At 38.3% G+C, this 25,137-nt stretch overlaps 2 protein-coding genes across 2 annotated transcripts; one reads left to right on the top strand and one right to left on the bottom strand.

Annotated features, from left to right (window-relative positions):
* Positions 1–239: 239 nt before the first annotated feature.
* LOC144215569 (CD82 antigen-like) lies at positions 240–10,062 on the top strand. The gene is made up of 9 exons (XM_077744603.1): positions 240–401; positions 3,107–3,179; positions 4,156–4,228; positions 5,869–5,993; positions 6,806–6,880; positions 8,079–8,177; positions 8,333–8,506; positions 8,842–8,925; positions 9,045–10,062. The coding sequence occupies exons 2-9, from the start codon at positions 3,117–3,119 to the stop codon at positions 9,120–9,122; spliced, it is 771 nt and encodes a 256-aa protein (XP_077600729.1). The 5' UTR covers positions 240–401; positions 3,107–3,116; the 3' UTR covers positions 9,123–10,062.
* A 706-nt stretch (positions 10,063–10,768) lies between these two features.
* Positions 10,769–24,568, bottom strand: LOC144215577 (tetraspanin-18B-like). The gene is made up of 9 exons (XM_077744615.1): positions 24,326–24,568; positions 14,905–14,987; positions 13,426–13,524; positions 13,122–13,316; positions 12,657–12,734; positions 12,470–12,565; positions 11,972–12,118; positions 11,622–11,705; positions 10,769–11,425 (listed from the first exon to the last, which is right to left on the bottom strand). Exons 2-9 carry the CDS (start codon positions 14,905–14,907, stop codon positions 11,372–11,374), a joined length of 756 nt encoding a protein of 251 aa, XP_077600741.1. The 5' UTR covers positions 14,908–14,987; positions 24,326–24,568; the 3' UTR covers positions 10,769–11,371.
* Between the last annotated feature and the right edge of the window lie 569 nt (positions 24,569–25,137).

The raw sequence follows: 25,137 nt of genomic DNA on the forward strand, positions 1-25,137 counted from the left end.
GAATTGGACATCTATTCTTGTCAATGGCAGTCAGAGCTATTTAAAAATAATCAATCAATTTAGTAAAGAATATATTAATTATCCCCAAGCATGTGCACATTACAATTTGGAATATGGAGGCCACGCTTGTGAAATGTTAATATTGTGATGTCCAAGTTTGTGGGCATGGGATTAATTTTTGTTATTGTTTTTATTCAACAAAATGTTCAATGACCTTGTAAAGGGTTAATAAATCAGCCCCACGAGGGGAGGAGCAGGTGTTCACCGAGGGAAAAGTGGGCGTGTCTTCTGAGAACCACACGCTCTTCCCACTAAGCAAAAGAAATCCGTTGAAGTTTCACGTCTGTGCCAATATTGTCGACAAAACTCGCTGAATTGCTGCACCTGCCAAAAGAAAACAAGTAAGTTTCTCATTATTCTTGAATTTCCCTTGATAAACCATGTTTTCTGTTGCCAACGTTGTTTTCGACGGACTTTGATCGTGAATGAAACTTTTTTAGTCTTCGTTAGTTGTATGTCACTTTGTTTAATGTCTGAGGCTGTTAAAAATCTTGCCAATGTTTAGTCGTATTTCTTCACTCTTGTTAGGAAACCAAAGATGTGTCTCGTGAAACGACTTTCGTTAGGATTTCGTTAGTCACGTTAACCTTTGATGCCTTTGATAAGGTGCTAAATAAAATATTTTTTTTGTATTGTTATGTCTGTAAATTGCCCTTCATCCAACCAAACATTTAAGTTGTGTCATCCTTGAAATATGTTAACCGCATGATTACCTTCACTGGGCACAATAGTTTTATATGGTTATAACTCAAACCCCAGTAAACTGTGCCATCTACACTTTTAAATAAGTTTAAATTGTGTCTACTCTACTAGCGCTACACACAGATTTGTACTATAAGTGCTGTACTGTTATCAGTTGTCTTGAAACTAATCACTATTGTAAATCAACACTATAGTGCCAATCAACCTTCAGTTGTTTCTTGTGAGGAACAAACAGTGAGAGATTGTAATGGCAAAACTGCATGAGTCACATAGAGGTGCCATCTGGAAGAACCCTCTTTGTCATCACTGATGAAACACTGTCTAGAGTACACTAATACCCCATGACATCACACACTTAAAATTCAGATGATATGTATACATCAGCCTCTTCTCGGATGCTGCCGAAGCATCTCTTTTACTTGCAATTACCTGTTTCAGGGTTACTTTGAAGCTGGAACGTGTCCACTTTTTAGCACCCCTGAATTGGTTCCCTATAATTTGAAGCCCCAAAATGCCACCACAATCATGTCAGGAAAGATAATGACTACATCCTGTGTTTGGATGCAGTGGTTGAAACAGGATTCCGTGACGGTATTAAAAGGCTTTATTACCAGGAGGTTGATGCCAGAGCACAGGCTTCACAGATGTTTAAATGGGTCAGCTATTGATGTAATAGCAGTCGCTAAAGGTAGGTAGGTCCAGGCTTGTTCCCTTTCAGGGTTGTGTTTGATCCACGGTTTGATCCCTTAGACATAGCGCCATCTGCCACTCACATTGCCTCAAGTAGGGGTGAGAAGCTTAAACAATTCCAATAACAAAGAAAGAAAAAACAAATATTGGATTGCTGTATCATATTTTCCATTTGTCTGGTGACCTTCTGGGTTTCTTTTTTTATTGGAGATGGAGAGGAATGTGGTCCTTTCATTATTGAAGAGAACTTTTACTGAAATGTGGCCGAGAAACAACCAAGTTCTAAACGCTAGTCATTGTGGGAAGCAGCTATGCCGGTGTTTTGTCAAATTTTGCTGTCCAACAGAAATTGCAACTGTGTGGTTTTGCACACTTGCGCTCATGTCCTTTATGTTAGGCCAATCAAAATTGGTTCCCTTTCTTAATAAAATCTCAAACATCCATGACTTGAGCCCTCAACATAATTTATTTGTGATGGTCCAAATTGCGCCATCAGAAAACGGCTTCCATCAATCCACAATTAAAATCTTCTTTAAGGATTATATTATTGCATGGTGATGTTTGGGTGGCGTTGCCTTTGTACACCAAGGCTCAAAGCAAAGTTGTTGCTATCTGGGTCATTTGCTCCATCCGCTTAGCAGATGCTCTTTTCACATGTTACATGTGTTACAGGAACATATCACCCGTTTTCTAGCTTTGTTTTTCAGACTTGTTCAAAACTGCTGAAACGTGTAACCTATTTGTGAATTACCACAACAAAGCAAAACCAGAAGCTTGAAAACAATGTTGAAAACCAAAGGTGTTTATCTGGATTGCTACCCTAAACACCATTTTATTCAGAATTTGGAAATATATCTGGTTGAACTAAAGGCACATTTGTGTAAGCATTATTGAAATATTGTTGGGACACAAGACACGTTTGATAAATGTACTGATATCAGGACTATATTAATAATTACTTGCATAACTTGTTATAAATTTTTGTAATACTAAATCATCATCCCTTTGTCCCTTAATTTTGTAAAATGCTAGTCAGTATTATCACTTTGCTATGACAACTAGTTCTGGATTGAATTTAAAAGGCCTGTCTGGGCTAAATATTTACTTTATGCTTTTGGAGCACTGCTTTCTCGTCCAGCCACCAGGCAGCTCCTTTAAAGATTGTTCCTTGTAGTGGTGCTGGTCTGCCCTACAGCTGTTTTGCCGAAGGAAAATATTCCACATAAAGAAGCTACTGCGGTGTAGTCATGCTTTTCCGGCTATGACGCAAAGTAGAAAACGTGTTTGGAAGTTGATCTTACCGTCACGTGTCCGAACATTGTGCTGTCAGACAACTTTTTGTTTCAACTTTACAATGGTGTACGTCATTTAGTCACACAGTTTGTTGTTTTGTAAACTGGTTACAGCAAGTATGGAATTAGCTTGCGTCTTCAACGCATTGTGTTCCTGCTGATCTTGTCATGACCTAAAACTTGGCATTAAAAAGATGCCTTTTAGAGTATTGAATTTGCAAAAATGTTCCTTTTTATTATGTGGTGTGACCTTCTCCAAGGTAACTGCCTTTGTATAATGAGTTCTCCATTTGTTTTTTGTTTCATGCTTGGACTGGCTCTAAAATTGAACTTAACCATGGAGCTGTGTTTATTTCTCTCAGAATCATAAACATGACGCAAGGATGCACAACCGTCACCAAGTACTTTCTCTTCCTCTTCAACCTCATCTTCTTTGTAAGTAGCTTTCACATTTATATATTACATCATGTTTCATAAAATGTTCACTATAAATAAAACAGTTTATTCATTATGGCTGCCTTATTGGCACTTATTTACACCCAGTCCTCTCAGTTTATGTGTATGTATTTGAATAATAAATGCCTTTTGAGTTTGTTTTTTTAACCCTTGTAAACTATTAATACTAAATAAATATACTTTTAACAAAAGCTACTATGTGATATGCTTTGGGAACCCCAAATGTGGTAGTTGTTCTTTCGTGGTGGAGACTGAAGTGGAGCAGACTGTTTAATAACATGAATTGCCATCTCGCTCTCCTCACAAGGCACAATGAACTCGAGGCTGGATAAACAAAACTCTTAAAATCAAGTCGGAGGATGTCTGGACTTTTCCAATGACTGTGTTCTTGAAAGGATGTGTTTGATGTGCCTATTAAAGAGTGTGTTGATGTTTTCCCGTGTGCACACGTCAGAAACCGGTGGGCTAATGATGACTGCTGGGGGGTTAGTAGTGGCACTAAATGAACACTTCTTAACCAGACCTCTAATTATTGGGGTTCCCGTGCTGGGCAGGGCTTCCACAAGCAACACTTATTTACCCCGCCTGGCACCCAAACACTTAACTGGTACACAAGGACCATAATAATTATGTCAAGGGCACAAAACACAGAACTTTATTAGTTCCCAATTATTAAATCCCATTTATTCCATTTCTTAGGGATGATAATGGCAGCCAAAAAAAAGAATATCATACTTGTGATTGCTTTGTCATTAATTTGGTCATTACTTGAAATTAGAAGGCGATGAATCTCGAATAGTTTGTGAATCTTTTAGTCCTCTGCCCAGACTTTTTGCACTTTGAGAAAGAGAATTGGATTAAAACCAGATGCATGTGGAGACCTAAACAAGAATTCTCTCTAGTGAAGGCGCAACACTTCTTTCAGTAGCTGACTCTTGTGTATTTGCTTTCACAGGTCTGTGGAGCATTGATCATGGGCTTTGGACTGTGGGTTCTTTTCGATAAACAGAGCTTCATTGCTGTTCTACGTAAGTGCTTTAACAAACACACACGTTTTCTTTCGGACTGCCACGTACGGCTGTCTTAATATTCCATAAACATTCAGCATATTGGACTCATCAAAGTTTTGCTGACTGGATACTGGCTGCTCTGTGCAGCATATTTGGCTCATCTACCAAAACTGTTTTTGCAGTGTAACCATGTAGAAACTTTCACAACAACAAAAAAAATGATGTGAATCATGATCACTTCCTCAAAAAGTTACAATCTTGAGTAACACACCAAATTTGACAGTAATGACGGCATTCTGTTCCTTAGGAGGTCTGTTCTACATACATGTTCTAACCCATTGGTCCTCTCGTTCTTAGTTCTGACCTCACTAAAAGTATCCCTCTATTGTACATTGAAGAACAAACTAAACATTGTAAGGTTGTGTTTATTGATTCATAGTGTTTTTGAAGTTGCACCATGGCTCATCCTTAAACGGGATTCCTTTGTCCTGGGTTTCCATTCAGTGTAGGCTAAATAAACAGAGGCATGTGTAGGAGGTTTTCACTAGAAAAAAAGACATTGGAAACATTTGTCTTTCCACACAGACACACAAGCACACAGCTTCTCATAGTGTAGAAGGCTTAATTTCTCACAGTGTAAGCAAAAGACATTTTCCGATATCCTGAACCATGTAAATTTATGAATCCAGCTTCTTCTTGTGATTGTTTGCAAGCATTCTATCTCAGCATTCCAAAGAGTGCAATCAATATATCTGTCATGTTTTACTTTTTTTGCTTTGCCTTGAATTTTTCACTCTGCCGGATGTTTTTTTTTTTTTTTTTGGGGGGGGTGTCAGTATTTAACTCTGTTATGTCTAACAAGCGTTTTTGTGTAGTTGTTCGTTGCGACTAGCTAGATCAGATGGTTATTCATTTAAAAAAAAGACTGTCTTGAATGGAAAATTTGCACGATCTTTCTGTGGTTTCAGCAGAAAAAGAACTAAAATCATTGGAGTGTGTCAGCCTGTCTCAATTAGTCCCAGTACAATGAGGGTACTGGCAGAATGCCAAAAAAATACACTTTTTTTTTTCAAATGGTTTCACTTCAAATTGCATGTAAGACAATTTCACATACATTTACAAGTTTAGATGAAACAGAAAACTAACACATTAAGCCTATAAACTCACCATTTTAAGAGCATGGTACACAAGTTAACACTTTGAACTCATCATTTCAAATAAACTGGACATCTGTCATGGAAATTGAACTGAACATTACAAGTAAGTTGAACTTCAGTTTAAGTAAATAGATAATATTTTGCTTCAAGTGGGGATCTGTTACTGTGATAGCACTGGGCTCAACACACTGACTGGCTGGCTGCCTGTAAGGTGGTTGCCAGCACTCTTACTTCCGAAAGTAAGACGAAGGCTTAATCAAACTTGTCGTTTTAGCTTCATTTTGCCCAGAAATTTACGTAGGGCTTACAAACTTAATCATCCAAATTAGTACAGCTCATGTAATTTGCAATATATTAACTTGAGAAAATGATTAAGTAAAACTCTGAACAGCACGTTATTTAAGAGAACTTAAGCATTTGAGTCTACTTAAAATCATAAGTTAGCACGATTTTTATTGTTTTTTTTTCTTACAACTGTTTTTCCCCTTTCTTTTTAAACAGAGGAATCATCAGACTCTGTGAAAGTGGCTTCCTACATCCTCATAGGAGTGGGTTCCTTGTCAATGACCATGGGCTTCTTCGGCTGCATCGGTGCCATCTATGAAATTCGTTGCTTGCTTGGTCTGGTGAGCAATTGTAATGTAATTTCTCACTGTTCAAATCAACAACAGGACATGTTTGACTCGCGAGTGATCACAGCCTTGTCATGACCACACACACAAAAAGTAATTGTTTTACTGTATGGCCTGGTCACACAGTGAAAACGCCCTCCACAAGCATATGTGGTCAATCCTAGCAAGTCATGTTAGTCATCTAAATTTCCCGTATTTCCCTCACATTTCACCACACTTAAAATAGCCTGAAATAGACGAAAACCATGCTCCTTATCCCAAATAATGACCACAGTAGTTAATCATCCTCACATTGGGGTTGTCTACTGTGTTATTTCAAACTATTGTAAGAGTAGAAACATGCTTGTAATTGCACCTGCTTCAAGTCAGCATGCCTCTTTAAGAACTATAAATTCCTGCTGACACTCAAGCCAACAGCACCTCTACTTACTTATGTGTGGGTGGAGTGGGGGTTTGCAACATTTGCTGACTGACAGAGGTGGAGAGTGGCAAGGCAGGCATAAAAGCTGCTTAGTTGGTCAAGTATGAGGAGTATATGTACATGATGGTCTGTTCTGTTGGCTGTTAATTGTGGCCTGCTGAGACCTACTTCTTTTCCCAAAAGACAGTCAGTCCCCAGCTGCCACGGGGCCTCCAAACATTCTTCACACATCTAGATAAAACATGTGTGAAACCATGTCTACACAACTACAAATGCAAAGTCAAACAGCGCAATAAATATTGCCTCCAAGTTTTATTTTTTTTGCTTGAATGCCACTGAAGAGTTGTCAGGTGAATATCATTCTTTTTCTGTTCCTCCCCAATAGTACTTCTCATGTCTCCTGCTAATCCTTATCGCCCAAGTCACTGCTGGAGTTCTCATCTACTTCCAAAGAGACCGGGTGAGATACTTTGTCGTATTTTCTTTTACAGTTGACTTAGAATTCTGTCTATTATTGGTGCAGCTGTAGCCCGCTGTGTGTTTGTACTTCCTCATGTCACAGCTGTGAGTGTAAGCCTCCTTTTTCCTGTGGTGAAACACTGTTTCATAGCTCAACAAGTGGCTGGTCAGCGGGTGTTGTTTTTAGACTGTAACTGTTTCCTCTGGGATTTTTTTTTTTTTTTTTTGCAATAGCGGCAGAAATACTTTTACATACATCGCAAATTATTACGTATATTTTTTCAAAATATATTTGAAAGAATCACAATTCAAAATGCTTCAAATGTATACCGCAATTATTTAATATTTTTCTTCCTTGACGAGAAATGCTAAAATCATATAGATTATGCATAAAATAAAGGAATGATTAAGGGAAGAAAGGTTAAAAATAATAATAATAATCTGAGATGTAGAATGGAGAACCTTCAGTCAGTAAAAGTCTAGTGATACCATCTGAGGTGTCTTCCTCTTCTGTGGGGAAATATTTCAATAAGAACAACAACAAATTCACCAAAAGTATATTTCAGTATGTTCGAGATAAGTTTACCGGAAAGAAGTCTTAATAAATAGGGGAAAATTTGATTTATACATTTAAAACCATTAGAAACACAATCTAAAAATGATCAAATTCAAAATGAATTCCCTTCAAATTTAGCATTCATTGTAATGACCTACCCTTAATCATATCGAGACTTTATGTGGAGGTCACGTTGTTTAATACCCCTTCCCATGCCAATTGTAAGATTTGAGTCTGTGCACACAGCTGCCATCTCTGCCGCTTCTCTTCACCGTGCTGCATGTGTCTGCATCCCCCGTGAGCCCTATGTGTTCTTAGTATTTAAAGCTTACCACAGGGCAGGGCGGTGCCCTTTTCCCAGAATAGGGCGAGGTTGTATCTCCAAAAGAGCTCTTATGGCCAAAACTCTTCCACAACTCTGTGATCTTGCATGCATGCACACCCCCACACGCCTGGCTTATGTTCATGCAACTCTTCTGTGTAGCAAAGTCTTCATAATAAAGGTCAATAGAGTAAATCTGAATGAATATCAAAGTATGCTAGGTTTTAGCAATGCAGGGTAGATAATACCTTGTACTTTTAGAAAATTTTAAGTCACCCATGATCTTAATAGGACTGTTAATGAATGTTCTTTGTTTTCCAGTTGAAAAGTGAAATGTCAAACATCATTCAGGACATGATCGTCCACTATACTGGCCACAACAAAACTACAGAGCACACTTGGGACTATATCCAGAGAACGGTGACTGGTCGCACTTGTTTCAGAGTTGTTTTTATTATATATATACACCTTTTTATGTATAGGGCTATTTTATTCATTCCTTTACTTTCTATACTGTTCCTCACATGAAGCAGGAAAATGCCCACTCAGCTCATACATCCCTTTTGTTCTCGCAGATGAAGTGCTGTGGATGGATGAGTCCTAGCAATTGGTCTGACAACATGCTGATCAAGAACAACTCCCAAAACCTCTATTCTTGTTCGTGTCGCAATGAGTCATTGCCTGGTAGCGACATCAAGGTGGTGGGCCTGTGCGAGCACCTTTCCTCAGAACTTCCAGTTTACCCAACGGTACAACCTTGTTTGTTTATAGTCTCTTAGTTAAAAATAAATTTTGAAAAATTAAAAAGTGAGTTTGGGGAAACTTTGAGATGGAACGCAAATACCTTTTTTACTTGAAGTAAAAAAGCCTTATTTTACTGTTGCATGTTGTAAAACTCGCTTGCCCTCGTAACTTGGCATAGTTAAGTCATATTCTAGCAATTTACAACCAGGTTCAAGGAATATATATATATATATATATATAGTTGTATTTTGAAAAAACTACACTCATGTCTGAGTGGGATCACATAAATCTTCCCTGTCTTTGCTCCTTGAGTGATTTTTATCCTCTGCTTCTCTTCCAGGGTTGCATGAGCAATGTGGAAAAATGGCTTCTGGAGAATTGTGGAGTTATTTTGGGAATTTGCGTTGGAGTGGCAGTTGTGGAGGTATCCATTTTTTCCTTATTTAACAGTTTTGCTCAAGAAAAGTGGTGGATTCCACAATCTCTTTTATCTCTTCTGCGACTGTCCTATAAAGGATTAATGGTCATTGCTTTCTCTTTCAGCTTCTTGGCATGATCCTCTCCATGTGTCTGTGCAAGAGTATTGTTCAGCAAGATTATACAAAAGTGTCCAAGTACTGATCAACACGTACAGTGGCTACGTACATGGACTGACTCTCCCTTAGTCCCTAAAATGAGACCGACACACACAAACAAATGAAGGCAGCTGATACCCACGTTTGAGCTTTTTCTGCTTTCCACTTAAAACACGGGCAAATTAATAGTCGTTGGCCATAGATTACAAGTCACCATTGTTGTCTTATTGCTGTTATTATATGTATGTTTAAAGGAGACTTTGTCTGACCTTTTTGGGGGTTCAGTAGTTACCTGTTTTAAAGAATGCACTCGTGCCATTCTGAATGCTATTCTTTATTTTCCTTTTATAGCAGAATGAGAAAAGACCAAGGAGCTCTTTACAAAAATTGGATAGTGTTGAGACACCGTAAGTGAGGGGAGATGAAGAAGGTATGAGTGGACGCGTATGTGAAATTGATCTCATTATTCGCAGCTTTTGTTTCTGCTTTTGCCAAGTGGAGGAGGAAAAAACATTGGCTTCCTTCACCATTTTGTTCTCTCCCACTGGTCTCCTCCAACCTTGTTTCTTGTTTGTTGGCATCACACAATAAGCCATCCTCTTGTAGTTAACCAGAGGTACATTTCAGAGGTAGAAAAGTCCCATTTATCTTGCATTAAGCACATTGTACATGGATTCTTGGTAATCCCTTGTCCTGTTCATTTCAAACAAACAAGTATTGCTTCTAAATATTGCTCTTCTTTGTGTTGGACCTATTTCAAATATGTTCTTGTTCCATATGTTCAGATGTAACATTAATTTATCTCATATGATGAAGGCTTTTTTTTACTGTTATTCTTTGGTTTTTGCGATTTGGGGAAAAAAGTAATAGTTGTTCCAAAAAAAATGCATGTGGATTTTCAGGCATGTTAGAAAAACTTTTGTATTTTTGTTACTCCAGAAAACTCGAATTAAATAGACTTCACCAATTAGTGTTGGTACATACTATTTGTTTGCGTGGGATTGTGTCGTTTACAACGGTAGAGGGCAGTATACACAAGACAAGTAAATAGATGGTTTTTGTGATGATTAGAAAAGGAGTATATTAAGTTGCGTGAACGATCCACTTTTATTTTCGATGGTGTGTCAACCCAAATGTCAAGGTAGGAATTCTAACGAACACCATAACATGCATATAATTCACTTGAAAGTTCAAGAAAATGCAAAGTTGTTGTATTTTATGAACGCGAACTCGTTTTTCAATTGAGCCCACCTGTGCGTCCTTTCCAGCGTGCCACTGGTTCAATTGAAATTATCGTACATATATAGAATATATTCTTGCCATACGAAAAATACTCCAATGTGTGAATTAAGTGTAACTTGTTATTTTTGTGGATCAGCCGCCTAACATAAATCGTTGGACGTTGATCGTTACTGCAGATGGATGATAAAAATTCTTGGAAATGTTTGCTGTGGACCTACAAGACGACAAAATCAAAGATAGGAAAGGATATGAAAAAAGCACAGGCTGATTATTTTCGGCCTCAATTGGCAGTGATCATACTAAAATTCCATTCATTCATTTTCCATCAAACTTATCCTCACAATGTTCGCGGGGGGTGCCGGAGCCTATCCCAGTTAACTATGTATACGAGATGGGGGGTGTCCCAAATTGATGGTTAGACAAGTACAGGGCACAAGAAGACCATTCATGCATGTTGAATGCCATTTATTAAAGACCAAATTCATATCTCATTGTCATAAAGCACAAACAAAAGTGTAAACGCATACATTTAAATCACATAGACTTTCAAGTCTCGAAAGGTCCTGTACAATCGCACATCTGAAAATTTGCATTCAGTGTTCCCACGCACACAGTTCATAAAACTGATTTCTTAGAAATGTGCCTGTGAAAAGGGCATGGGGAGGAATTGTTACTAGACTATACACAGTAATCAAGAGAAATGGTTTTAACAGCCATCCTAAACAGTTAAGACAAGAATTTCAAACATAAATATTCTTCATCCAAAAGTCAGTGCAGTGCCTTCTTAAATGTTCATCTGGTACTCATGCCCAGTTTATTTTACAGTTTACATGTAGTCTATGTAAGACCTGGTCTAGAAATGATTTTTACCACTTTTTTTTCTAACCCAGTACTTCAAGAGTCCAGCTGTGAAGTACAACCATTTTAATAAAGGGATTTTTTCTTTCAAATCCCAACATAACATCAACAAAAAACAGTTCAATACATTTACAAAGTTTGTTAAAACTTCTTTCCTCGTATATTTTCCTTGGAGAAGTGATCAGTCCAGACAGGCTACACAAACTGAAGTCCTCTGAAGAGACACATAGCGACAGACATGGCCAAAAGCTGGAAAAAAAAAATAACATGCATTTTATCATAGGCAGGTGGAATAAATGAAATGACAAGTTGACTTCAAATCTGTTTATCTTATATGACCGCCACCAGACGGTAAGCTTACCACACGTTTGAACATTTTAAATCATCGGTTGGAAAACATCAGAGGAAAAAAGACTAAATGACAAATGAAAAAACATTTTCATACCTCAAATGTCAGTATCAGGATGCAGAACGCTAACCCTATGTACATGTAAGGTTCGACAGTTTCGTAGATTTTTTGATAGCAGCCCTGTGAAAACAATATTACAGAAAAAGATCAGTTGGTTTTTCAATTATTTTTAAAACCTTACTATATACTGCATATACAGTTAATTTTTTTTCCTCCCCTAAGTGCAATATGCATATGTCATCCCATGAGCTACTCTATGAGATCACACAAGAGTTATAGAAGACATCTTATTGTACTTGTTGGACTATATAATGTAGAATAGTACAAGTAGTAGTTGCTGTTTGGTTTCTAATGGGTAGTTGATGCTGAAAGACAATAGAAAGTACCTCTTGGTGTATCTTTGAACTTTGACCTTGACGACATTCTGTAGCTTCTGTCTCCATATTTATGCAACAGCTCAGCGGAACTTTGTGCGGTGCTACGTGACTATTGCCTTGAAAATCTTGCATACCCTTTATGCCACAGCAGTCGTACTGATTTTAAACGAGAAGAGTACAACATGATGCAACACATGAGAATTAGTTGTCACATCAAAAAATATTGAAATACATTCAACAATGAAATATAATTCATACAAACTGCGTTGGCATTTGAGCTCTTAAACCACTAGGTGGCAGTGTGGGGCTTTGTGAGAAATTAACTTGTGACCACTGCAAGAAATTTTCATGTTTGGGGAATAAAAATGGTTTTGTATTTGATTCCACAGTATGTGTATTTGTTATATGCTGTTTTCTTTATGTTTTCGAGTTCTGTGTTTTCTATCTGGCAAAATTTGGTCAGGCTATCTTTTCAACACATTACTGTATGCAACACAATGTACTTACTTTAAACATCAAAGTAGTCCATGCTTTTGAATATGGGTCTTTTTCATCGTTTTTAAACTTGTGCTTCATTTGCTTGGCTAACTCATCCACAGTCAACTAAAACAGACAAAGAAAAAAAATGCATTATTCAGCAAATTTATAGAATAATGTTATTTTCCCTTTAACATCAGTAAATGGGGAAGTTTACCGATTCCCGCTGTGTGCTCAGGGTCCAACCTGCAGCACCTAGCTCTGCTAAAAAGACGAAGAAGATGAGCAGAAGGAACTGCAACAAGTGGAGAAAACAACATGTCAAATCAGTGGGCAAAACATTGAATATTAAACTTCAGTCTAGTATTAAAATAGCATTCTTCAGACAACATCTTTCACATGGTCGAAACGAAAAGCATTTCTGCAGGTGCCCACAAGTTGTTAGACTTGACATTTTCCCAGCGAATCTGATTGGACATGACAGGTGATTTTCTCTGTCACGACAAAGGACAGTGAGCACCCTTCACTGTTCTTTTTATCCAAATTGATATGAGACACTTAAAACCTCCGTCAGAAATGTTTTTTCATGCTCATCTCTGCTTGATTTCAGCCCAAAATTTGAGGCCGTACAAAAGCTTAACAAGAATGGCAAGAATTGCTAATATCAATGTCATTTACTTACAAACAAGAGCAGACACCTATTTTCACGGAGAGTTCCGCAGCAGCCCAAGAAGCCCAGAAGAAAGAGCGAAGCTCCAACTCCCAGGACAAAGTAAATGGCTAATTTTAGCCCTTGGTGCAGATTAACCACTGCACCCAACGTCGAAGTACCCAACATTCCCAACAATCCCAAACCAACCAGCAAACAGCCCGCCACCTGAAAAATGAATACAGGGTGATTAAGGACAGATGAAATTGTTGCATTTCCAAATTCAACCTGAAGAGCTCTTTTAATTGGTGTATTCAGAGACAAAAAAAATACTCACAACAAAGGAAGTGTTGAAGATCAACATCAAGTATTTGATACATGATAGACAGTCACCCGTGATTGTTGTTGTTCTCCGTGCTGAAGCCTCTCCGTGCCCCTGCCAAACAAACAGCAATGAATCAAAACTGCAATGATTAATCAATTGATTTGAATCATTTCAGAAGAGAAAAAAACTTCACAAAAATGAATCTGGCATAAGTCTCATCTACCATGGCCACATTTTGAGACTCTTTTTGTGGCCAGAGTAAATTTCTGCCACAAAATATCATGTTAAAATGATACAAAACCATGATTATATGTCATTAATAAGGATGTCTAATGAGCTGTTTACGTTTTAGGACAAAGAAGAATGCTCCACTGAGGAAAGCCATGTGGTTGAATCACAGGATCAACAAATACAGTAAGACACACACACACACACACACACACACACTAAAAGCCAGTCTGAGTCTGGTCAGTCACAGTTTTTCCCACAGGCTAGTTAGTGCAAGGAAGCGCAACTCCCGGGGCTTTCCAGATAAATTAGTTATAACTCAATTGAAAAGAAATGCTGTTGTAATGTGTCAATGCAACAAGGAGAACACTTTTGGACCCTTTTTCTGAGGCTTCTTCAATATTTGTTGTTCTTCTTGGCCTCCCGTGACCCTCCTGTTATCGCATGTGAAGTCGAACAGATAACAAAGTTCATTGTTTTAAATAAATGGTACAGCAAAAAAAATGCCACACAAGGATGTAATATTTTAAGAAAACTCTAGTTTTTAAAAAGGTACACACCTCAAGCAACCAGTACAATTTTTTTGCTATGCTGTGCTTTTATTACTTATTTCGTATTTTAAAACCTTTTGCACTGTGTATTCACTCAAAGAAAAGGATCTCAAATCAGATTTAGCCAGCAATCACTGGAGTTTGGGTGAGTCCATATCAAGTATTATACAAAAAAAAACGTCCAAATAATGCAATCTTCTCAATGTATATGAATAACAAAACATGATAAGATGAGATGCTATATTTTCCTTCTACTTGATATTTCTTTGGCATCATTAAAATCAGATGTTTATCTTGGCTTGATCTATATTAGCTTGTTCTATTTAAAAAGAAAAATAATGATTGAATAACCTAAGATGAAATTGATGTATAATGGGTGATTCTAAGCTTCAATAGTCATCAATCTCATTGTAGGCTATACAGATTTAATGTTCAGAATGATCTGTATATAAGTAAACATGTACTTATAAATTGGAGCATCCTAATCAATTCTATGGGTAAGGATTGGAAAAACCCCAAAAGAACCATAAAATCAGTATTGTGCCTTACACCTTCCTGAAGGTGAATCAAGGAAGTGTTTTTTACATTGTAGGACTCCAATAGACTTTGCAGCCAGTGCAAATGTGTTGGAGTAATGGAAAATGCCTCTCCTTTTATGCTTAGAGAAAACATTTTGAACAAAGCGGTGCGGATATATAAGGCACCAGCTTACCATGTCTGTTTCCTGGTGCCTTGTCCTTGTTTAAGTCAAGTGGACGTCTTTTCTAGCACTCGCTGGCGCTCCTTTTTTATGCACTGTTGAAAGCACAGTGGAAAAAGAACAGGTCAGCACCAAGTTAATGAGGTGAAACCAAGGAAAAAAAGAGAGACAAGCGAGGGACAAAATCCGACACACTTTAATTCATTGGAAGCAGTGCATGAGAAAACAGGAGACAATTCTAGGACACTTAAAATGACCGCAGCTGCATTTATAATAAATGAAGGACCTCTCTCTCAGCGGATAGCTAACGTGCTATTCTCTTTTATCTTGCAAAATAATTCATTCCTCGACTGGAAGGCAAATTTAACAGAGACGTAATACCAGGAAATGCATTTGATTCAAAATAGTACACTCAAGTATTTATTGGATAAATACAGTTATTTGAGGGCAGTAAATCATTTGATGTTAAAAGTCATATAAAAAATGTAGCATAAAAAAAACCACTTGCAACTTAAGGGTTACCTTTTTTAGGAAAAGGAACTATTTTTGAACATTTAAAAGAATAGGAAATACTGGCAGTCATAATTAGATTTATTCATTCATTTTGCATATTGCTCATCCTCACATGGGTTGCGGGAAGTGGGGCACAACGAGTAAAAAAAAACCTTATTAGATTAAATGTTTTTTTTTTAATTGCAAATACAAAAACAATCATGAGTTCATACAAATGCTAAATAAAAACTACATTTAAATGTAATAAAAGATGGATACGCTGGTTATGTCTATCGTTACGAGAGAAAATCGGCAGGTGTGCCTAAACAGAATGTTTCGAAATCGGTGCAAATAATAAGAAATAATCAGAAAAGAAATCAAAAGAATGTAATCAGACCATCCCTATTGGTTCATGAAAAAAAGGTAGTACGAAAATGTCGATCATGTTTACAGTACAGTCTAGAATTAAACATGGGGCTGCTCAAATGGCACTCTGAAGCCCGTAGGAGCGCTTGCACCCCCACGCGTCAGATTCGAGGGCTATTAGGTAGAAGAGCAACACTGGAGCGGGTCTGCATTATTTGGTGGGTGCCATGGAAACCATTTTCAGAGGAAAGTGGAGCGCCAATCAGAAGGCAACACCTCATTAAATCAGTTATGGGGGGCCAAAAAGAGATCAGCACACGCGGCTGAGAGAGCGCAACAATAGGACAAGCTCCTGCAGGGAGACGCTAAGGCCAAACGCAGGAAGGTCTGATAAAGAGGCGCACTTAGAAGACTTCCTTTTTATAATGAGTTATTCTCTCCGAGACGTGGCCTCATATCTCAAGCCAGATGGAGAATTTAATCAAGGCATTGGCTAATTCATTTTGATTTTGTTATTTCAAGCTCAAACGTTACTATTAGAGCCTGCACAAATGATTATTTTGATATTAGTCTATCAACCAATTATATTTTTGTAATTAGTAGACTAAACAGCTCAATATGAAGTTCAGTTTTCCGATGTTTTACAAAATTCTCATCTCTATTTGCCATAACATTAATCATCTAATACACAGAGAATATTGACATTATTTTCCGCTTTTTTAAACATCACTTTTTAAAATCAATTCAAGCTACTATATGTATATAAGGAGAATATGTATTTTTTTAATATCATTTAGACAATGATGTTAATGTCTTTAAAATATCTCATTTCTGAACCACAACCAATGAGTTAAGAACATAAAAATGAAGTATTTTGACAATTGCTGAATCAATTTGTTAAGAGAAGAATGCTACGTCTTGGGTCTAAAAAAGTAACTATAATAACTGCATGACCGATATGCGAGTTACTACCAATGTTGTTTTTGTCCACTGGTAGTTGCTCCAAATTCCCCATACTTTTCCTTTTTTATATATCACATCCTGTCAATCTTGTCAACCTTGAACATGATGTCACATGGCATGAAACAGGAAGAGAAGTGGGCTAAACATGGGGGTGTGAAGAGGAAGCTCATTTTCCCAAAGAATGCCTCACACACAACCACACCACCACCTTTAAAAAAAACGCAATAGTAAATGTTCATAAAGCCTAAGTATAATTTTAAGTAACAGAATAAAGAAAAAAGATGGCACAAACTCCTGACACTTTTTATGTACACATTTGTCTCTCATGATAGAATAAAGAGGGTAGTCATATATCTTTAATGGGACTGGTTATGATGCAAAATGTGTCCCTTTCCCTGGAGTGGGCCAACTGTTGAGAGTAACATAAAAGGGGTCTTTAAATTTGACATTTCTTTTAGGCTGTAGATTGAAGCTTAGTAATTGAAGAGGAAAGACCCCGACTGTCTGGGGAGGATGAGGATAAGGCTGTAACAGGAAAAATGGTGAATCCTGCAAGCTGTGGGCCCGTGGGACACAATTAAGAAGTGAGAGTTGCAAAAACACCACTAGGCTACTAGCAGGTCAGCCTCGCGGACCAGGGTAGGAGTTCATTTTGGTATACTCGGGGGACAGGGGCTCCACTCGGATGGGTTTGTTTGACGGACTCCCCTGCTCGTGGTCCTGCCACCTGAGCACTCCACATGCCTTCCATTCGTAAATCTGAAGCAAGGCATGTTTCAGTGTATAATGATGTTAGCAGACTACCTTTCCTCACGGTGCTTTGCACTGCTAGTGTAGAGATAATAAATAGCAGCAGTTGTGTAGGAATTCTGTGTATTTGTTTCTTCCTAACACTGACTCTAAGCAGATAACTAACCATTCTAATACACAACATTTTTTTTTCTTGAAGGCTGTGGAATGGATCACGAGTTCTGTACATGCAGCTCTTAAATAAACTATTCAACTTGGTATTAGAAAAATACAACACATAATCAAGCTTATAATAGTTTGGGATGTTTTTTTTTTTTTTACTCTGGTTGAGGACATTTCAATTTTTATTGTGGATTCGCACCTTTGCCTCACAGTTCTAAAAGTCGAGCTCAAGCCAGTCATCTCTTAACATTTTCTGGTCAAAAGTCAAGAAATAGCAAGACCAATAAAATATGTGATGTGTAGAAATGTAGCTATTCACATGAGGAGGAAACAGCACAGACAAGATGAATCTCTTGAGTGCTGAGAAATGCGGCGTGGAGGGAAAGGGGGGTTACAGGGGCTACACAGGAACCCAACGCAGGTGTCCCACTGGGTTATGAGAGTGAGAAGCTTTGCATCTGGATCATTTCCTCAACCCAGAAAACACAGCAGACTGCCACCTCCCCATAAAGGCAAAGCAAACCAGAAATTTTAATTGACACGAAATATACAACTAAACCTTGAAAATTTATCTAAACACTGTTACCTGCCAGAAAGTTTTTTTTTTTTTTTAATGACGTGCGTGGTGAGATATTTTCTGGCAAGATATTATAAGGGGCATGCTGTAAGAGAGTTCTAAGAGGAAACCAAGATGGAAAGAAATGTGGTTGGAAATTTTCCATCGTTGAAATTTGCAAAAATGCACTACTGAATAAGACAGGCGTGGAAGGCCGTTAGTGGTGGGGACGGGAGACGTCAGGAGAACTCATGCTTGGCTCTACAAAAAAGCACTGAAAAAAAAAATTAAAAAATTAGATCTCATCTGCTAATCTTTTAAGTGTGTGAGTCAGAAGTAAACAGGGTGCTGCATCTGTGAGAAATTCTGCTGCCTCTTGGATTGGACAAAATACATCAAACACTAGGAAATCAGACTGTTTTTTTTTACGTGAGATGTTAAGGCAGCTAAATAAAATCCTCGGAATGGGAGTTTGGTCTTGGGAATCGGGGGTTAAGGTTAACTGGCCACATAGAGACGCTTGAGATCCGCTGCCTCCGAGCCAGAGCTGTGGGAAAGGGACTTCAGGCAGTTACGTCACTTTGATTTATGCGTGATGGGGAGAATGGAAAATGAACTGCTTGGAAGCAGTCCAGGTTCTTTTCTTCATGAAACGCAAGTCAATAGAAGTTGTTACCACAAAACAAGATGGACTGCTGACAATTGTGTCATGATGGATGTGGTCCGAGAATCCTTCTGAGGTTCAAGTTAAAGGTCTTTTAAAATCCTTTTGACTAGTATGTGGAATGTTTGCTGACCAATACTGAAAACGTTCGAAAACTCAACATTTATTTCTGGAGTATTGAGAAATAGCAACTAACTCTTGTACTCCTCCAAAAGCAGCAGGATTTGAGGAGACTTGGATAAGGGATCTGCCAACTAAACAATTTTAACTGTTTTTTTTCTTCAGGCTATTGCGCTGCCACAGTGACTTCACAGACCGTATTCTAGAAGGCTGCATTGTCCAAACAAAAAACCTGCACACACCTCACCAAGAAGACTGAGCTTCAATCCAATGGCAAGATGTAGGGTAAGATTAGCTCTCAACTACTTTTGTTTTATTTGTGTTCTTGGCTTAAGAAATCTTCATGTCTGCAATCTGTTAAATTGACAGGCGATCGAAGGCAATAGAACAAATATGTACCCCCAAGAAAGAGCAAATCATTCGGAGAGATTTTCTGTAAACTTTCAATATAAATTGATGTGGTGAATCAAAGGAATATTTGAAGAGCAACATCTGGTCCTTGTTGAATTAAAAAGTCAATTCAAACTGTTTAGGCAAATAGGCAAATAAGCTTTTGGTACCGGATCACAACAGTGAGACTTCTTTGATCCTTCCATGCATTTACTTTTTGGGGGACTTTGTAACTTGGATCTTTTTTTGTATCTCGAGTCACTTGTTTGCATGTACACATTTCGTAACCTGAAAAATTTCGTTCCTAGAGGTATTCGTATGTAGAGGTATGACTGTACACTGACATTGGTGATAACAATGGATGTCCGTATCCTAAACCATGTTATCTTAATTCCTAGCAATGGTTTGTTTTCCTCTTGAAGACAGACATTGTTCAAACATGGTCATCCATGAAGCTTGTCATGACTGCTGAGCTTTTAAGGCAGCATACTAGGTTAAATCTTTTATAAAGCTATATGAAAAAATGATGAGACAGTAAGGGGCTTGGGTTTTCCCAACTAATTTTTTTCCTCTACTGAACAAGAGTACAACAATATACACACGATTTCATCTGCTGGCAACAGGCTGTGCTGGACCACGTTAAAAAAAAAACGGCAAAATTGTGCTGTATCATTAAGTAGAGTAGGCTGCTTCAAATTTACGATTGGCTATAGCAACCTTGGCTTAAAATATTAAAAGCATATTTGGCCTAATGATGTGGTTGTTCAAGGGCAAAGCATTAGTTAAGATATTTATAGCCAACTGCAGAAAGTCTCACATTATCCATAGTGTTAAATAGTAAACTACTCTAATGTGTACAGTTGAGAAAAATATCTGTCCAAATAATAAATATTTAGATACTTTAACCCTGAAAAAGACTAGATTAGGTTAATAAAGCCAGCATTTCCGATGGCGAAAAAAATGTAATGAGTTGAATAGTGTTACAGAGCAGAACAATTTTTATAGAACGATTGTTGATCTTTGTTTCGTTAGCTCTTATTTGTTGTTTCTTTTTCTTTAACGAGAAGAACAAGCTGCTCGCTTCCAAGTTTGTGATCCTTGCAGGAGTCAGCTCATTAGACAACCGCTCCACTAAGTTACCGCAGACACGATATGGATCACACTGTGGAAAACTGCCAATATCAAACACTGATTGTGTCCCTGGATGCTGCTGACAATGACCCCGCTTTTCATCTGCGGTTGAGTCTCATCCTACTCAGGCATTGGAACACTGCCAGAATCCGTTGGAGTCAAAGGAAGTAACACCATGAGCCGATCATTATTGTGAAACGCACTTGAGCCTTTTGAAAATAGAGAATAGTTGTTTATGTCATGTGATGCATGACGCCAAAGATAAGCTTGCAAACATTTACATTTTTGGTGAAGAAACATTTGGTACAGAGACATATGGATTTATTGTGTTTGCTTTGGTAGCCAAAACTGTCAAATAGACGTAAAAGGCAGCCACACAACTTGTTCAGTAAATCAACCTTGAAGAAAGAAGACCAAAAAAAATCCTTATGTTCCTCTCAGTCAAACCAAACATTTCTGGATGGAATGTCCTTCCTAACAATCTCATTTTATTGTGTGCTTCCTGGCTGGTGTGACTTGATTAGCACCCACTTTTGGCGTTATGTGAATGTGGTTCTTGTGGTGTGTTGTTCAAATTCCCACCACCACAACAACAACAAGCAACCATGAAGGGTTTGAAACATGAGGCAGCAAGTGTATTTTTCTTCTTCAACTTGACTTGAATGATCATTACTTCTCTTCCACTGTTGGGGAACTAATTAGCTTTGCATCATCGTCAAATCCAAAAAGCCATACAAAAGCCTCCATCTCAGCTATGACCACATCAGAAGGATAGTGGAGCTCCATGCCAAAACTGCAGTGTGGGTACTTTTTTTTCTGGAAATATAGAAGTGCTTCCCAAATGCTAAGGTGAGGTAATATCCACCTTTTACTAAATCCTCCCAGTGAGGCTGCTAATCCACAGGGTCCAGGCTTTTTTTTTTTTTAATTTAAATACTAGGCATTTGGGGGATGTAGGGAGCTGGCAAGATAAACCCAAAGAATTTGGAGGTGGAGTGCAAACATGCAACCTGTTTCCTCCTGATAAAGAGGAAGTGGCAACAGAGAGGCCGCTCAACTTCCTGCTTTATGTTCATGCGGGTCTGCCGGATGACCTCCACTGAGGTCAATTCTTCCTTGTCTATGCTTCCACACAAGAAGAGAATCACACAGCAATATTTGAGCAGATGGCGGCTGGACGGCTTGAATGCTTAGCAAGTCGCCATCACAGCTCTGGGCTACTGGGTTCAAATCCAGGTCAGTCCACCTGTGTGGAGTTTGAATGTTCTCCCCGGGCCTGTGTGGGTTTTCTCCGAGTACTCCGGTTTCCTCCCACATTCCCAAAACATGCATAGTAGGCTGATTTGACACTCTAAATTGCCCCTAGGTAAGAGTATGAAAGTGAATGGTTGTCTGTCTCCTTGTGCCCTGCGATGGGCTGGCCACCAATTCAGGGTGTCCTCCACCTCTGGCCTGAAGTCAGCCTGGATAGGCTCCAACACCCCCACGACCCTAGTGAGGATAGAGCGGTTCAGAAAATGAATGAATGAATATTTTGAGCATCACTGAAATATGGTGCCCTTTGTCACAACAATATTCAAACATTCCAAATCAATTTGTCGTCTAAGTGTATGCTGAAGCCATTAGCAGCCAATTCCTACGTATTACCCACATTAAGTGAAGAGTCCATGGATGCTCCATTTATGTCCACGCACTCATGAACTGAATGAATAGGAGGAAAGAATAATAGATGACTTAATGCATGTGGTAAGGCTGATGAATGTGAAATCTGTGCCAGTGGTCAGATGACTTGCCAAGTCTGGAGGCTCAGTAGCAAGCAAATCAGACCATAAGAAAAATGAAATGTGCACTGTATCACAGGAATTTAGGCTACAGGTTTTTTAAGGAACAAAATGAATTGAAGCTGCTTGCTGTGGTTCTTCATATGAATAATAATAGTTACAAGCACCCTCTGATGTTTGTTTTTGAGAAGTATAACTCATGTCCATCAAACACCTGTTAGAAAAAGCTCCATGCGCACTGTATTCATCTCTGTAGGCAGATGTTTTTTTACAGCATCAATAGGGCTGCTTTTTCCACATATAGTCTTCATAACAGCACAAATGGTTTTTTTTTTTTTTTATGAACAAGCACGCTTCTGTATCTGCTCTTGTCTAGGAGCTTCTTTACACTACTTTGACGTGGCCATTGTCTCCCTGTCACCAAGCAAGAAGGAATCGGCGCTACATCGGTAAGCAGCTCAATGCATTAACTATTATGATTCAGATTCAGGCAAAAGCACACAAACATACATACGGCTTTGTGATAATGGTCCCCATGTTGAGAATGGCCTTTAGATGAAATGCAATCCTGCTTTTCCAGCTGGTACTGCTACTTAGTCTTACTGCTTACTGTATTTTCCTCATTATAGACCATGTTGGGTCGCAAAATCACTATCTGGAGCCATAAACAGTATCGGTGCAACACGAATCATTAACGAGAGAGTAGGTATAGATAGGGTGGGGTGTATAAGCCTTTGTGATGGATCCAAAGTGACACTTGTACCAATGCCTTTCAGAGAAGGGTAAGTATCATGCAAGTGATGAACAGGAAGATGTCAGTAGACTGCTTCAGTCTGGCCAGATCCCGTGGGAAAAATACCAGATTGGGTGAGGTAGGGTGGGGGACCCCCACATGCCCACATCCATTTTCTATATACCACTTTTCCTCATTAAGGTGCTGGAGCTTATCCCCGTTGACTTTGCCTGGGAGGTGATTATATGTCAGACTGGCACACAATAGCAAGCAATATTACACCTTAACAAATATAACACAGTTTTGTCTGAAAAATATCTTCAGCAGGTCATTATTTTAGTTGGGGTAGAATTGTTCCCATTGGTATTTCAAATATTTTGACAATGATTAAACTAATTGAGGCACTCAATGTTCAAAGTACACCTCTGTTAAACATGTGTAGGGAAAGAGACTAATTTTGCTTATTTGATTTAAAAAAAAAAACATTTTTTGGTAATATGGTTGCCCACATGGCCCAAAATGTGATGTTTACATACTGTGTTCTCAATTCATATATCCTCAGGAATATGCATAAATTATTCAAATCTAATTCTATTTAAGAACACACCCTAGTTATGGCCCCAATAAGACTGATATTTTTTGCATGTTATTTAACTAATTCTCTTTCATTGGAAGTCACAAAAGGCATCTATTTGATTTTAACTAGGATAACTGGGTGTGAATGTTCATGTTTCAGTGACATTGACGCCTTTGGATGTTGACTTTATATTGACTGGGAGAGGCTGGCAGCAAGTGATGGCTCTCTGCCTCTCCCAGTCAGAATAGATTGGACATCTGGCACCGTCAATGGCAGACAATGAAATAAACCAATGCCATATAAAAAGTTAATCGAACTTTTATGTTAGGAAATAACATTATATAACAGGTGCATATAAAAATCTGAAAAACAATTTAACCTGTGCTATAAAGGGTTAACTACAACCACAATAACATCAATTAGGGGTCTTTCAATTTGCTCAGGTGATTGGGTGGTCCATCAATTCTGCAAAAAAATATAGATATATAAATATATTTATATACAGACCGAATATAAACAAGGCTTTTAACGGGAAAATGTCCGACTAAAAACAAAAAGATCCCCTTTTATTTACTCCAAATATTTTCTCACAAAGAAACAATGCTTTCTTCCGTAAAAATGTGTGAAAAGATGGAGGAGGGGATCAACAGTGTGTAAATTCACCCGAACAATAAAAACAAGCTTAAAGGGAGGCATTTTGATGAAAATAAAGTAAGGGTCAATTTTACGGTCCAAAACGCGATTTTACCTTGGTGTCGTAGCGTTGAGCTGAGATCTCCTTTCTCTGGAAATATCACAAGATCGCGGCACAAATCTAGTAAAAACGTCCAAACGTCGTGTTTGGATTTTTAAAGATCCACGCACGGTAGAGTGGAGAAGCACTGAGTGGGCATGCCAAGTGTGGAGTTACTAAGTCACGGCAAGAGGAGAGGAGAGGAGAGTAGAGGAGCAACCAGGAATGCTGGAGCCTCCCCGACACAGTTTCCACCGCCCCCCGGGTTACCCTCCTCGGCTAAGAGTGGGAGGGGAAGACCCGCAGTAAAAATCCCAATTTTTGCTCCATCTGGAAATCTTCCCGGGGAAAGAAAATCGTTTTTTTTTTTTTTCAAACTTCGCCATCATGTTTTTTTTTTTTTTACTTTGCATTATTTGAGAATTAAAGCGTTTGCTGCAATTGGCGGCTATGGATGTCCAACCTATTTTGACTGGGTGCGTTATCAGATTTATACTGAGCAAATTGTTTTGGTATAGTGAATTATTAACCTGGGAAAGTGGGGGATTTCTTCGGTGCTTGGGTTATCTTATACTTTTCATTAGATCAGGAGTGTCCTTCTATTATTTGTTAAACAGAGGATTGGAATCGGGTAAAACAAATTTAAACGAGATAGAGGTTTTAGAATTTTTTTTAATTTTTTTTTTTATTATGTTTCATGTGTTGGCCTTACAGTTCTTAAATTGAGAGTTCAAGCCCAGGTTAGGACCTTCCTGTGTGATGTTTACATATTCTCTGCAGGTTTGTGTGGGTTTTCTCTCGGTACTCTGGTTTCTTTACAACTCCCA

This window comes from Stigmatopora nigra, chromosome 2 (genome assembly GCF_051989575.1).
Source record: "Stigmatopora nigra isolate UIUO_SnigA chromosome 2, RoL_Snig_1.1, whole genome shotgun sequence".
NCBI classification, from domain to species: Eukaryota; Metazoa; Chordata; class Actinopteri; order Syngnathiformes; family Syngnathidae; genus Stigmatopora; species Stigmatopora nigra.